The sequence below is a fragment of the Chiloscyllium plagiosum genome, unplaced genomic scaffold (genome assembly GCF_037043375.1).
Source record: "Chiloscyllium plagiosum isolate Xiang-an unplaced genomic scaffold, Cpla_swu_hap1 HiC_scaffold_12, whole genome shotgun sequence".
In the NCBI taxonomy this organism is placed as follows: Eukaryota; Metazoa; Chordata; class Chondrichthyes; order Orectolobiformes; family Hemiscylliidae; genus Chiloscyllium; species Chiloscyllium plagiosum.
The window spans coordinates 40,281,136-40,297,506 of record NW_028270150.1 but is presented as its reverse complement, the minus strand read 5'-3'; the positions used below and the strand labels follow the sequence as shown (position 1 = coordinate 40,297,506).

The window sequence follows — 16,371 nt, the reverse complement described above, 5'->3', positions numbered from 1 at the left end:
ATGTTTACGTTACAGTTAGTGGATATCTCAGCCATGCCTTGAATTCTTCTTATTAGTTACTTTTGTGAAATGGCTATGATATATTACAATACATTGTATTAAGGTTCATTATAAAGAATAAATATTGGAGTTTTCACAGTGCTTCTGGCAGGGATCCTTTTATTTTGCTTGTTGTAAAAAGCTCATAGCTTTATTTTGCCAGCCTGGAGTTGCCTTCAGTTTATTGCTCACAGTTATTCTCCGTGACAACCGGCTTGGGGAATACATTGATTTTATTTCATTTTATGATCTCAGGTTATTAAATTAGTCAACTAGAGAGGTTTGCTGGTTTTGGCTACTGGTCTTTGGTGTGAAGAATGGAGGTAAATCATGGGATAAAGAAATTGGAACAATCTAATTTCCTTGTAGGCCAGATTTGAACAAGACTTGTTTAGATTTTTAAATCTCCTGTGTTTTATCGATTATCAATTTAATGTTAGCAGTCCCTTTTGAGTTTACCCCCTTAATAATTCATTCACCCATTCGTAAGGTCCTTTCCAAATTTTTAAAATTTCTTACCAATACATTTCTTTCAGTTTGATTCTGCAGTTGCATGATAATAGTGATCTTTGGAAATACCAACATTTTATTTAAGTTGCTGAAGACTTAAAGGAGCAAGAGAGAAAACTGAGAACTACAGACCTTTGTAAGGCAAATGCTAAGATCAGTTTTAAAGGATGTGGCAAATAGACACTTAGAAAATCATTGAGTATACAGCACAGAAACCGACCCTTCAATCCAACCAGTCCACGCCAATCATAATCCCAAACTAATGTTGTCCCACCTGCCTGCACTTAGCCCATTTCTTATTCATGTACTTACTTAAATGGCTTTTAAATGCAGTTACTGACCCGCATCTACCACTTTGTCTGGAAGTTCATCCTGTACATGAACCATGCTGTGTTTTTAAAAAAAAAGCCCCTCATGTCTTTTTTTTTAAATCTTCCTCCTTTCAGCTTAAAATACCCTCCACCAAAGTCTTGAAATCTCCCACCATCGGGAAAAGACACTTGCCATTCACTTTATCTATACCCTTCATGATTTTATTAAACTAGAAGGTCACCCTTCAAACTCCTACACTCCAGTGAAAAATGTCCAAGCCTAAATTGGCTCTCCTTATAACTTAAACTCTCCATTTGTGGCAACAACCTGGTAGATCTCTTCTCAACCCTCTCCAGCTTAATATTGTCCTTCCTATAACAAAGTGACCAGAACTGGATACATTTCTCCAGAAAAGGCCTTACCAATGTCCTGTACAACCTCAACATAATGTCCCCGCTCTGATACTCAGTGATCTGAGCAATGATGACAAGTGTGCCAAGTGCCGCTTTAACCATCTATCTATATGTGATACAAACTTCAAAGAATTACGTACCTGAACCCTTAAGTCTCTCTGTTCTACGACCCTTCCCAATACTACCCCGCTTGGATAATGATCTGATTGGGCACAGATAGCATGAATTTGCAAATGAGAAATAATGTTTGATTAACTTGTTGGATTTTGTTTGAAGACGTTACTATCAAAAGACTCAATGGATGCTGTAAGCTTAGATTTTTAAGAAGTCTTTTCACTAATTCTTCCACAAGAGGCTGATGCAAAATATTACAGCACATGATTTAGGAGGTAATGTGCCTGTAAGTATTGCCATCCATCCATCAGCATTGATTGATTGTATTTGACAAACAGCCAGTAAGAATAAATGTAACTAGTGAGGTACTGCAAGAATCAGAACTTGGATCCCAGCTATTCACAATGTATACCAATTATTTGAGTGTGGGAGCCCTTAACTTAGCAATCAGGCTGGTTAAGTCTCTTTAGTTGTTGCTTCCTGTTCCTCCCTTTGCCTTTTTAGTTTTAATTGTTATGTTTCTAATGCCAAAGCATGTGTAAGTTTTGATGATGGAAGTAGGGAATTGATAAATTTAAAGTAATTTTTGCTTGTATATTTAAAACGCTTGATTTAATATCAACTTGTTAGATGATTGATAAATCTTGTGTTTCACAGTTAGTAATGTACAATTAACATCTGTGCTTCTAGAGTAGTAAGCAGAAATCTAATCAGGGTTCCTCGGGTTAGTCACTTTTTTTTTTGACAGCTCCTTGAAGTTGATAGATGTAAGTGTTGAATTAGGACTGAATTGAACTCTATTATAATACTTCCTGGTTAAATGGGCTATCACCACTCACTGTCTGGGTTCAAGCGAATAATAGCAATGAAAGCAAGAATGAGGAGGTTGAACACATGAGGAAATTAGCAGAGGGCCATTCTGCCTCTCCAACTGGATTTGTCATTTGGTGAGATCATAACTGATCCAATTATGACCTGAAATTCTCTTGCTGCCTGCTCCTCATTAGTCTTCAACTTACCTATAAATCTAAAATTTGTAAATCTCAGCCTTCGGTGTATTCAATGATTCAGCCTCCATTGCATCTGGGGTATATATCAGTAAACGTCATTCATCATTGCAATTTAGCATATGATCTAGGCTGATGATTTTGAGCAGTACTGAGGAAAGTGTTTCAGATGCCATCTTTTGGCTTAACGTTAAACCAAATTACTATTTATTCACGAAGCTAAATGTAACAAGATCCAATAAAGCTGTTCAGGGAAGAACAAGGAACTCTCCAGGTGTCTAGACCAACATTCCTTACTTAACCATGTCAGTGTGTAACCTCTACAGTATGGAGTGCCTGGAACAAAGTCATTTACGAATTTTTGATGTGGACAAAGTCAGAACACAACACCAGATTAGAGTACAACAGGTTTATTTGAAATCACAAGCTTTCAGAGTACTGCTCCTTAGCCAGGTGAAGTTCAAGAATTTTTGAATTGCAGAATGCCCTAACCACATGCGTTTGAACCGGATATAAATGCGTACCTGAAATATAAACCATGCCAAAACTGCTGTTAAGACATCAAAGTTCACAATTTCAAATCAATTCATTTGGAAGCCGAGGTTAATGCACAATGGGCCAGAATAAAATTGAATGTTGTTTACAGTTAAATGATGTATGCCTTTATAAATGTGCTTAAAGGTTTGTAAATCTTAATGAATTCATAGCATAAATTTTAAGTTATCTGAAATTATTACCAAATGTGCACTCTCTACACCACTGCTTCATTTTTCACTCACTTGCTTACTCACGCTCAATCACATGGCACTCATTCATGCTCAGTCGCACAGTCAATCTCTTGGTTACTCAGTGATGTTTAATTTGCCCTCTGTCTCATGAGGCTGCTCTCTGTCTCCCTTGCTTTCAGAGGTAAGGAACTTGTACAACAAACAGACTACCACAGAAACACAGCAAAGTTTGAAGCTGCCACACATCTGTTTGGTTCAGCACATGACCTCCTGGTTTTCATCCACATTTAACCTTTGACGGTCAGATGTGTCCAGAATTATACGTGCCTCCCTTGACCTGTGCCCAAAAATCTTGGATTACAAATCACTGCAAGAAATGTCTTCAGAGTTTAAGAGTACTTTGGGTTCACTGGATACCTGATTCTGTTTGATGGCATTGATTCTTTGGCTCCAGGGCTGTTGCAGTGTTGGCAGTCGTGAACCTGAGAGTTTTGGGGTCTGCTGAAGGTATTTTTGAAAACTAGTCATAGAGTCATAGAGATGTACAGCATGGAAATAGACCCTTCGGTCCAACCCCTCCATGCCGACCAGATATCCCAACCCAATCTAGTCCCACCTGTCAGCACCCGGCCCATATCCCTCCAAACCCCATGTACCCATCCAAATGCCTCTTAAATGTTGCAATTGTACCAGCCTCTACCACATTCTCTGGCAGCTCATTCCATACACGTACCACCCTCTGCGTGAAAAAGTTGCCTCTTAGGTCTCTTTTATATCTTTCCCCTCTCACCCTAAACCTATGCCCTCTAATTCTGGACTCCCCGACCCCAGGGAAAAGACTTTATCTATTTATCCCATCTATGCCCCTCATAATTTTGTCAATCTCTATAAGGTCACCCCTCAGCCTCCGACGCTCCGGGGAAAACAGCCCCAGCCTGTTCAGCCTCTCCCTGTAGCTCAGATCCTCCAACCCTGGCAACATCCTTGTAAATCTTTTCTGAACCCTTTCAAGTTTCACAAAATCTTTCCAATAGGAAGGAGACCAGAATTGTATGCAATATTCCAACAGTGGCCTAACCAATGTCCTGTACAGCCGCAACATGACCTCCCAACTCCTGTACTCAATACTCTGACCAATAAAGGAAAGCCTACCAAATGCCGCCTTCACTATCCTATGTACCTGTGACTCCACTTTCAAGGAGCTATGAGCCTGCACTCCAAGGTCTCTTTGTTCAGCAACACTTCCTAGGACCTTACCATTAAGTGTATAAGTCCTGCTAAGATTTGCTTTCCCAAAATGCAGCACCTCGCATTTATCTGAATTAAACTCCATCTGCCACTTCTCAACCCATTGGCCCATCTGGTCCAGATCCTGTTGTAATCTGAGGTAACCCTCTTTGCTGTCCACTACACCTTCAATTTTGGTGTCATTTGCAAACTTACTAACTGTACACTTCTTATGCTCGCATCCAAATCATTTATGTAAATGACAAAAAGAAGAGGGCCCAGCACCGATCCTTGTGGCACTCCACTGGTCACAGGCCTCCAGTCTGAAAAACAACCCTCCACCACCACCCTCTGTCTTCTACCTTTAAGCTAGTTCTGTATCCAAATGGCTAGTTCTCCCTGTATTCCATGAGATCTAACCTTGCTAATCAGTCTCCCATGGCGATCCTTGTTGAACGCCGTACTGACGTCCATATAGATCACATCTACTGTTCTGCCCTCATCAATCTTCTTTGTTACTTTTTCAAAAAACTCAATCAAGTTTGTGAGACATGATTTCCCACGCACAAAGCCACGTTGACTATCTCGAATCAGTCCTTTCCTTTCAAAATACATGTACATCCTGTCCCTCAGGATTCCCTCCAACAACTTGCCCACCACAGTGGTCAGGCTCACTGATCTATAGTTCCCTGGCTTGTCTTTACCGCCTTTCTTAAACTGTGGCACCACGTTTGCCAACCTCCAGGTCTTCCGGCACTTCACCTGTGACTATTGATGGTACAGATATCTCAGCAAGAAGCCCAGCAATCACTTCTCTAGCTTCCCACAGAGTTCTCGGGTACACCTGATCAGGTCTTGGGGATTTATCCACCTTTAACCGTTTCAAGGCATCCAGCACTTCCTCCTCTGTAATCTGGACATTTTGCAAGATGTCACCATCTATTTCCCTACAGTCTATATCTTCCATATCCTTTTCCACAGTAAATACTGATGCAAAATATTCATTTAGTATCTCCCCCATTTTCTGTGGCTCCACACAAAGGCCACCTTGCTGATCTTTGAAGGTCCCTATTCTCTCCCTAGTTACCCTTTTGTCATTAACGTATTTGTAAAAACCTTTGGATTCTCCTTAATTGTATTTGCCAACGCTATCTCATGTCCCCGTTTTGCCCTCCTGATTTCCCTCTTAAGTATACTCCTACTTTCTTTATACTCTTCTGAGGATTCACTCGATCAATCCTGTCAATACCTGACATATGCTTCCTTCTTTTTCTTAACCAAACCCTCAGTTTCTTTAGTCATCTAGCATTCCCTATACCTACCAGCCTTCCCTTTCACCCTGACAGGAATATACTTTCTCTGGATTCTTGTTATCTCATTTCTGAAGGCTTCCCATTTTCCAGCCGTTCCTTTATCTGTGAACATTTGCCTCCAATCAGCTTTAAGTTCTTGCCTAATACCATCAAAATTGGCCTTTCTCCAATTTAGGACTTCAACTTTTAGATCTGGTCTATCCTTTTCCATCACTATTTTAAAACGAATAGAATTATGGTCGCTGGCCCCAAAGTGCTCCCCCACTGACACCTCAGTCACCTGCCTTACCTTATTTCCCAAGAGTAGTCAAGTTTTGCACAGTGCTCTGGGTTGAAGGGGTTATAGTTTACCACTAAAATACAGAAAATGCTGGAAATATGACCAGATTTGACAGAATCTGTGAAGAGAGAAATAGTCAGTGATTTTGTCATCAACCTGTAACTCACTTTCTGTTTCCACAGATGCTGATAGACCTGTTGAGCATTTTCAACATTTTCCATTTTTATTTCAGGTTTTTTAGCATCCACAATATTTTGCCGATAGAGCACATAGATATACGTTGGCTGATCAGTGACCTCTTCTGTTGTTGATGAATTTTTCCATGTGCAAATTGAATATTGTGTTTGCCTACTTAACAATGACAGCACATGTGAAACATAAACAGTTGATTATAAAACACTTTGGGATGGCTGACAAATTTGATTGGAATGTCCTAAATGGAACATTTTTTTAAAATCAAGCCAATTAATCAAATAACCTCAAGGATTAATTGCAAGCATTATCAAATTCAAGCCATATTAAGTCATCTGCTCAATAAGAACTTGCAAATTTTCCTATGCACTCTCAATTTAGGACTCAACTCTGAATTTATACCACAACATCAAATCAATGCAAGGTGGAAAGAGGTTGATATTATCAAAATTGTGAAGTGTAACACTCCTGGTTTTATCATAATTGGTTAGTATTACAGGTCGTTCTGCTATAACATGACAGTTGTTTTCCTCTGCAATTCATGCTGTAGAAAATACCGCTATGAAAAACCACGACAGAAAATCGCTCTGGAGAAGATTGCTAATAGAAAATCACAATACCTATACAGTAGAAAGTTTGTGTTATCCAAACAACGTCCACAATTTGTCATTCAAGTTATAGCCAATTCGCACTGACAAAACATGCATTATAGCAGAATGACCTGTATCTGCGGATTTTACTGATCTGATTTTTAACTCCTAAGTTGCATGTACAACTTTTTACTTGCTACTGCCCATCAAATCCCACAATGTTTCATGGTTTTGAATTGTCCCCTCTGTTGTTTTGTGTATGACTTATATTCAAACTCAAGATTCAAATGTTTTAGCTTGCACTGAGTGCATTGATGCAGTGTTGGGAATGTTGGAATTGAAGGGTAAAGTGAAGATCGTGGCAAACATATGGAAAGGTACCGTGGTTGTAATGTTAAGCATGGCATTAAATAGGAAATTAGAAATGCAGGCAATAACTGTACAGTAGTAATTATTGGTTACTTTAATCTGCATCTGGATTGGTAAAATCAAATCCATAACAATGATGTCGAGCAAGAATTCCTGTGGTGTTTATGAGATGGTTTTCTTCTGGATCAATATGTTGAGGAACCGCCGAGAGAACAGCCCATCCTAGAACTAGATATTGTGTAATGAGAAAGGATTAATTGATGATCTAGCTGTAAAAGGCCCCTTGGTAAAGAGTGACCATAACATGATAGAATATTTCATTAAGTTGAAAATGTGTTGCTGGAAAAACGCAGCAGGTCAGACAGCATCCAAGGAGCAGGAGAATTGACGTTTTGGGCATGAGCCCTTCTTCAGGAATGAGGAAAGTGTGTCCAGCAGGCTAAGATAAAAGGTATGGAGGAGGGACTTGAGGGAGGGGCGTTGGAAATGCGATAGGTGGAAGGAGGTCAAGGTGAGGGTGATAGGCCGGAGTGGGGGTGGGGGCGGAGAGGTCAGGAAGAAGATTGCAGGTTAGGAAGGCGGTGCTGAGTTTGAGGGATTTGACTGAGACAAGGTGGGGGGAGGGGAAATGAGGAAACTGGAGAAATCTGAGTTCATCCCTTGTGGTTGGAGGGTTCCTACATGTCCTTGGTGGAGTGGGAGGGGGAGTTGAAGTGTTGAGCCACGGGGTGGTTGGGTTGGTTGGTCCGGGTGTCCCAGAGGTGTTCTCTGAAACGTTCCGCAAGTAGGCAGCCTGTCTCCCCAATATAGAGGAGGCCACATCGGGTGCAGCGGATGCAATAAATGATGTGTGTGGAGGTGCAGGTGAATTTGTGGCGGATATGGAAGGATCCCTTGGGGCCTTGGAGGGAAGTAAGGGGGGGGAGGTGTGGGCGCAAGTTTTGCATTTCTTGCGGTTGCAGGGGAAGGTGCCGGGAGTGGAGGTTGGGTTGGTGGGGGGTGTGGACCTGACGAGGGAGGCACGGAGGGAGTGGTCTTTTCGGAACGCTGATAGGGGTGGGGAGGGAAATATATCCCTGGTGGTGGAGTCCGTTTGGAGGTGGCGGAAATGACGACGGATGATACGCTGTATATGGAAGTTGGTGGGGTGGTAGGTGAGGACCAGTAGGTGAGGACCAGTTCTACGAATCTTATTTCATTAAGTTGTAGAGTGATGTGGTTGATTCTTAGACAATGGTCTTGAATTTAAATAGACAATAGATGCAGGAGTTGGCCATTCTGCCCTTCGAGCCTGCACCACCATTCAATACGATCATGGCTGATCATCCTTAATCAGTATCCTGTTCCTGCCTTATCTCCATAACCCTTGATTCCACTATCCTTGAAAGCTCTATCCAACTCTTTCTTAAATGAATTCAGAAACTGGGCCTCCACTGCCCTCTGGGGCAGATCATTCCACACAGCCACCACTCTCTGGGTGAAGAAGTTTCTCCTCATCTCTGGCCTAAATGGTCTACCCTGTATTTTTAAGCTGTGTCCTCTGGTTCGGCACTCACCCATCAGCTGAAACATGTTTCCTGCCTCCAGAGTGTCCCATCCTTTAATAATCTTATACATCTCAATCAGATCCCCTCTCAGTCTTCTAAACTCAAGGGTATACAAGCCCAGTCGCTCCAGTCTTTCAGCGTAAGGTAGTCCCGCCATTCCAGGAATTGACCTCGTGAACCTACGCTGCACTCCCTCAAATTTGGAGACCAGAACTGCACACACTATTCCAGGTGTGGTCTCACCAGGGCCCTGTCCGGCTGCAGAAGAAGCTCTTTGCTTCTTTACGCAATCCCTCTTGTTATGAAGGCAAGCATACTATTAATAGAGGAAACTACGATGGTATGAGGTATCAGCTGACTATGATAAAATTATGTAAGGATGATGTGAATAGGCAATAGCAACCATTTTAACAGTGTACAGAAAACTGCAATAATCGTTTGTTCTGTTCTGGCACAGGAAACGTGGCCCAACCATGATGCACAAGGGAAATTAAGGATAGAATTAGATTCAAGGAAGGGGCATACAAATTGGCCAGAGAAAAGCAGCAGACCTAAGGATTAGGATCAGTTTAGAGTTCAGCAAAGGAGGGCAAAAAGGACTGGTTAATAACGGGACAATAGAGTACAGGATTAAGCCTGCAGGGAATATACAAACTGATTGTTCAAGCTTCTATAGATATGTGAAGAGAAGAAGATTAGTGAAGACAAATGTAGTCCCTTACAGTCAGAAACAGGGAGTTATAATGGAGAACAAGGAATTGGGAGCACAAGTAAATATATATTTTCCTCCTGCCTTCACAAAGGAAGTGACCAACAATGTCCAATAAATGTTAGGGAGTACAGGGTCTGGTGATAGAGAGGAACTGAAGGAAATCAGTATTAGTAGGGAAAGGGTTTGGGGGAAATTGATGGGATTACAGGCTGATAAATTCCCCAGGCCCAATAATCTACATCCCAGAGCACGTAGTGTCCCTATAAATAGTGGATGCATTAGTGGTCATCTTTCGAGACTTCATAGACTCTGAAATAGTTCCTTTAGCTTGGAAGATAGCTAAGTTAATCCTATTTAAAAAAAAAGGAGGTAGAAAGAAAACAGTGAATTATAGAGAGGCATGCCTAACATCGGTTATAGAGGCATAGGGTCTGACAGCATGGAGACAAGCCCTTCAGCTCAAACTGGTCCATGCCGACCAAAATGTCCATCCACGCTAACCCCGTTTTCCTGCACTTGGCCTATATCCTTCTAAACCTTTCCTATTCATGTATTTGTCCAAATGCCTTTTAAATGTTGTTTATGTACTCGCTTCAACCACTTCGGCTGGAAGCTCCTTCCATATGCATACCATCCTCTGTGTTAAAAAGTTGCCCTCGGGTTCCCTTTTATTCTTTCTCCTCTAATCTTCATCTGATGCCCTCTAGTCCTCGATTTCCAACCCTGGGAAAAAGACAGAGCATTCACTCTATCTGTGCCTCTCATCATATTATGCAGTTCTGTAAGATTTCCCCCTCAGTCTCAACACTAAAGAAGTCCTAGCTTGTCCAACCTCTCCCTATAACTCAGATCCTTAAGACCTGGCAACATTCTGTGAATTTCTGGTTTAATAACATGCTTCCTATAGCAAGGTGGTCCAAACTGTACACGCTACTCCAAGTGTGGCCTCACCAATATCCTGTTCAACTGCAACATAACTTCCCAATTTCTATACTCAATGCCATGACTGTATGCCAAAAGCGTTCTTCACTGCCCTGTCTACTCATGACTCCACTTTCAAAGAACCGTAACCCTGAACTCCAAGATCGCTCTATTGCACTATGTTCCTTAAGGGCCTACCATTTGCCATGAAACTTGATTTAACATTCCAAAATGCAAGAACTCACACTTATCTATATTTAACTCCATTTGCTATTTCTTGGCCCACTTCCTCAGCTAATGAAGATCCTGCTGCAATTTCTGATAATCTTCCTCACTGTCCAATACACTGCTTGTTTTAGTGTCATCTGGAAACTTACTAATCATGCCTTGTACATCTCATTCAAATCATTGATATAGATAACAAACAGTATTGGGCGCAGTATTGACCCCTGAAGCACTTCACTAGTCTGACAAACATTCTTCCACTATTACACTCTGGTTCCAACCATCAAGCCAATAGTGTATCCAATTTGCCAGGTCTGCCTGGATTCTATGCAATCTAATCTTCCATAGCAGCCTACCATGTGGAACTTTATCAAAGGCCTTACTGAAATCCATATAGACTACATCTACTGCCCTGCCCTCATCAATCTTCCTGGCCACTTCATCAAAGAACTCTTAACAAATTTGTGAGACATGATCTCCCACGCACAAAGCCATGATGACTACTCCTAACCAAACACTCTTTCCAAATGCATATATATCTATTGGTTGTAGAAAAAATGTTAGAGTCTATTGTACAAGTTTTAAAAACAGAGCAGAGGAAGCAGTGACTGGATTGGATAGAGTCAGGTTGGATTGAGAAAAGGAAAATCAGGTTTGACAAATCTATTGTAATTATTAAAGGAAGCAACAAGTGGAGTTAATGAGAGAGAGCAAGTGGATGTAGTTTATCTGTATTTTTTTGAAGGCTTTCGATAAGATCCCACATAAGAGATGTGCATATAAAATTAAAGTGCATGGGACTGAGGAGTAGCATACAGACATGGGTAGAGAATTGATTGGCAGACAAAGCGTGACAATAAATGGATCATCTTCGAGTGGCAACCAGCGATTAGTGGGGTACTGGAAAGATCAGTATTTGGGCCCTAGCTATTCACAATATATATTAATAATTTAGAGGAGTGAACTAAATGTAATACCTCCAAATTTGCAGCCAACATAAAGTTGGTTGGAAGTGTGAACTGTGAAGCAGACGTGGAGATACTTCAGTGTGATTTGGACAAGTTAAATGAGTGGGCAGATGCATGGTACATGAAGTATAATGTGGATAAATGTGAAGTTACCCACTTTCACAAAAACAGTAGATTCATTATTACCTGAATGATAGATTGAGAAAGGGTGAGTTGCCATAGAACCTGGGTGTTCTTGTACACCAGTTGCTGAAAGTAAGCAAACAGGTCCAGTAGGTGGTGAAGAAGGCAATGGTGTGTTTATGCCGACAGGGAGAGGATTTGAGTGCAGGAGCTGGGATGTCTTGCAACAGTTGTACAGAGTCTAGGTGAGACCATATTTGTTATGTTGTGTGCAGTTTTGGTCTCCTTATCTGAGGAAGGATGTTCTGCTTATGCTGGGAGTGCAATGTAGGTTTACTAGACTGATTCTTGGAATGGTCATACTGACGTATGAAGAGAGACTGGATTGGTTAGAACAATATTGCCTGCAACTTAGAAGAATAAGTGGGGATCTCCTAGAAACTTCTAACAGGACCAGATAGAGTAAATGCAGGAATGATGTTTCTGATGACTGGGGAGTCCAGAACCCAGTGTCATAATCGAAGGATAGGCCATTTAGAACTGAGCCGAGAAGAAATTTCTTCACCTGGAGAGTGCTGAAGTTGTGGAATTCTCATATAAAGCAATTGAGGCCAAAGCAGTGAATATTTTCAAGAAAGAGTTTTTTTAGAATTCTTAGAGCTCAAGGGATCAAATACTCTGTTGAAAGCAGGAGCAGGGTACTGAGTTGGGTGATCAGCCATGATCATGTCAAATAATGGAGCAGGGTGAAAGGGGTGAAAAGCCTAAATCTACTCCTATTTTCGATATAAACCATTATAGAGCCTTCCTGTAGTTTCAAGTCTCCTAAGTTCTCATCAATGCTATCCATGTTTCCTAGTTACACCTGGAGGGTATTGGTGTGGTGAAAGTGTTGAGATCCTAGCTGATGTTATTGGACAAATCAAACTCCAGACTGAAGGCTACTGTAATACTTCATTACATTTTTTTCATCAATGAGGTGGTCTTTCACTGAAACACAAGCTGCAATGCTGCAGATTTGGTTTTAACAATAAAATAGAAGCTTATTATGCAAAAGGAAAGATAAAATAGGTATTTACATGTAATAATTTGAAAGATTCTGAAATACACGCTAAAAATACAATCCTACCTATCCCAACGTAATCATTCCACGCTAGTGAAACACAAACTCTTGTTATGTTTGTGGGCAGCATGGTAGCTCAGCAGTTAGCACTGCTGCCTCACAACGCCTGGGACCTGGGTCCGATTCCAACCTCCGGTGACTGTCTCTGTGGAGTTTGCACATTCTCCCTGTGTCTACATGGGTTTCCTCTGGGTGCTCTGGTTTCCTCCCACAATCCAAAGATGTGCAGGTTAGATGAATTGGTGATACTAAATTGCCCATAGTGTTTAGGGGTGTGTACATTAGGTGCATTAGTAAGGGATAAATGTAGAGTGGTTGGACAGGGGAATGAGTCTGGATGGGTTACTCTTCGGAGGGTTGATGTGGGCTTGTTGGGCCGAAGGGCCTGTTTCCACGCTGCAGGAATTCTATATTCTATACAAGAGTCATATCGACTTGAAACGTTAACTCAACTGCCAGAAGTACTGCCTTTCTCCAGCATTTCCTATTTCCATGTCACATTTACAGCATCTGTAGTATTTGTCTTTTGTTTTAGCAATTGTTAGCACAGCTTTTAAGTCTTCAAAGTCACTCAGACAATTTTACATAAATTCAAATTTTCTGCCTTTCTTCAACATATTTTTTAAAGGTGCACCAACAGTGCTGAGGTTCAGGACAAGTTGTAATTAAATCCACTCATGCAAACATAATGCAAAATTTCACATGTTGTCCAGGACAGAAAAATCTAAAATAGCCCTTATTATCACTTCTCTAGGTGGTATTTGGCCTTGGCCTAAATAAGTCACTTTTGCTTTAGCAAATTAATTCTTAGACAGATTTATAACCAAAATAAAACCAGAAAAAAACTGCAGATACTGTAAATCAGAAACAAAAACAGAAATTGGTGTAAAAGCTCGATAGGTCTGGCAACATCTGTGGAGAGAAAGCAAAGTTAACGTTTCAAGTCGAGTAACCCTTCCTCAGAACCAGATTGGCTTTGTGAGTTTTGAGAAGATTTTGTAGCTCAGGTTGAGGTTTGGGATGTAGCTGGAAGGTTCATTTCCAGACATTTTGTTACCATACGAGGTAACATCTTCAGTGGGCCTCAGGTGAAGTAATGCTGAAAATTAGCGAGACTATGGGTCAGAGGGGGGCCTCTCTCACCAGTAGCCTCACATACGGAGGAGGAAGGATACCACTTTGACTGGGACAACACATCCATCCTAGGACAAGCCAAACAAAGACACGCACGAGAATTCCTAGAAGCATGACATTCCAACCGGAACTCTATCAACAAACACATTGAGTTAGACCCCATCTACCGCCCCCCTGAGAAAAGGAACAGGAAGTAATTTCACCACAGGAAATATCATCACGACAGGAAATGACATCACCAACCCAAAGAAACCCAAACATATAAATAGAAAACAGGAATTTTCAGCATTGCTTCACCTGAGGACCACTGAAGATGTTACCTAGTAGGGTAACGCAACGTCTGGAAATGAACCTTGCAGCTCAGCAAGTAAACCTACATCCAGATTGGCTTTGTGTAACCAATCAAATATTTCAGTCAAGTGAAGTAAATATTCTTCCCAGATTTGGCTTAAAATAGCCAAATAATTGATGTAAGCAACAGGTACATTGTCCTTCAATAACTTTATTGGTTAATTGTTAGAATGTTGTTGATGCATTTTTCATTCCAGATGATATGATTTTGCATCAAGTCTGTCTAGTTACAAATGCTGATATTTCTTTGGATTTATCAGTCCAGAGGGCTTGCCAAGATCCATTTAGCAAGTCACTTCTTGTGACAAATTGTGCATGTCTAGTTGCTCCAGTCTTAGAAGTGAATATAAGTCTGCTTTTGTTCCCATTTGACTTTGATAATCAATGCAGGGTCTTTGTGACCTGTCCGGTTTCAGCCCCATCACAATAGGTGAGCCCCAACTCCTGTTCAGTTCAATAATATCATTATCCATCATGAACCTAATATACTCCATCCTGCCCATCCACAAATTTACATGAACTGCCAAAATGTTTTTCCTGGCCTATTCCCATAACTTTATTCTTGATTCAGTAATGGCCTTCATAAATTAAATTTATGGTATCTGGAAGATAAAGCACGATGCTGTCAAATCTTTCAAGTATCTCTTTATAATCCAGTCTGAAAGCTGGAGGACCAACTTTAGAACTTTTAATTTCTGATTCATTCACCAATTCTAATATTTCTATTTCACTCCCTATTACTTTCACTATCCAAGTATACATATTTCCTATCATCCATGCCATAACGTGACATGCTTACTGATTTTTCTTCTGATAGGGTGTACTCTCTACATAATTCACATCATTGAGTTTCTTTATGATTTGAGAAGATTCAGTGAATCTTGTGTTTAGTAATTCCCCAAAGACAGGGAACAACACCAACACCTTGTCTCCAGCAGCAACATTTCAAACTTGGGTTTTTTTTATCTGCTCTGTTTTTCTTTGTTTGTTGAGCATCCTTCAAATATAGCCAAGTTACAGACTTTGGTCAGTTTCTCCCTGAAATTCAAAATATAGGCTGGAAACATAGAATTACTTTAAATGGTCTTCTCACCACATGTCCATAAGAGCATCCCTAATGGCAAATAGAGACAAATGATGTTGCCAAGAATAGAGGGTTTGAGATATAAAAATAGACTGGAAAGACTTAAACTTTGTCTTCCAGTGAAAAAAGTCCATAAAATCATGAGAGGAATATATAAGGTGAATGACAAGCATCTTTTTCTAGGGGTGGGGGTTTTTCAAAACTACAGGGCATATTTTTAAGCTAAGAAGAGAAAGATTTTTAAAAATCTATGAGGCGCACTTACTTTAACAGAGTAGTTTGTGTGTGGAATGAACTGCCAGAGGAAGTGGTGAATGCAGGTACAGTTACAAAATTTAAAAGACATTTGGAAAAGTTCATGAATCGGAAAGGTTTGGATGGACAAGGGCCAAACGTAGGCCCTGGTCATCCTATGTTTAGAATTTTTATTCAAGGTCACTCATTAATGCAAACTAACGAATATAAGTATGCACTGTTACTGTTGCATGATTGTATAATTATTAATGATATATGAATTGGTGGGTAAACCAAAATGCCTGTTTTAAAGCTACTTAGATGGCAAACGTTGAAGGTTTTCTTCTGTAAACAATTTTTTCACTGTTTTAATAGACAGTTACCAATGGACTTCTGCGGACTGATGAATATGATGTACCTCCTCCACGCCAATCTCCTCCACCACCACCATCAATAATTACAGCATTTCCCAACAACACAAAGTGAGTTGATGTTAATTTTGTTGAAAAATGACTACACCAATACAGAGTTTTGGTAGCTTTATCATAGCTTAGTAATCCTAAATCATGCTTTTTATTAGAAGTGTAAAGATTCGGGAAACTTGGAGCATGATCTTTTTACTACAGTTATCACTGTTCATTTAATCCTGACAGTTATGGTTTTATTCTGTCAGCATGATCCTGCTTGTACTAACTGGAAAGGTGCTCAGTTCAATTACTTGTCTACAATGATTTTATCAATGATTAAGGCATTAGTTTGGTATCTGTGTCACAGTAGGACGGGGTCAAGTGGTATTCCTGATTATGGCTTAGTCACCTCTGCTGGAAAGCCATTTGATGTTATCAGAGTTAGGCT

The 16,371-nt window shown here is 40.5% G+C and overlaps 1 protein-coding gene across 2 annotated transcripts in view; it reads left to right on the top strand.

Moving 5' to 3' along the window:
- cblb (Cbl proto-oncogene B, E3 ubiquitin protein ligase) overlaps positions 1–16,371 on the top strand; it is a 194,427-nt gene that overhangs the window by 144,709 nt on the left and 33,347 nt on the right. For both annotated transcript variants that reach the window (XM_043701075.2, XM_043701074.2), the window contains exon 11: positions 15,892–15,998. In XM_043701075.2, the coding sequence (XP_043557010.1) occupies positions 15,892–15,998 (107 nt within the window). The remainder of the gene's footprint in view (positions 1–15,891; positions 15,999–16,371) is intronic.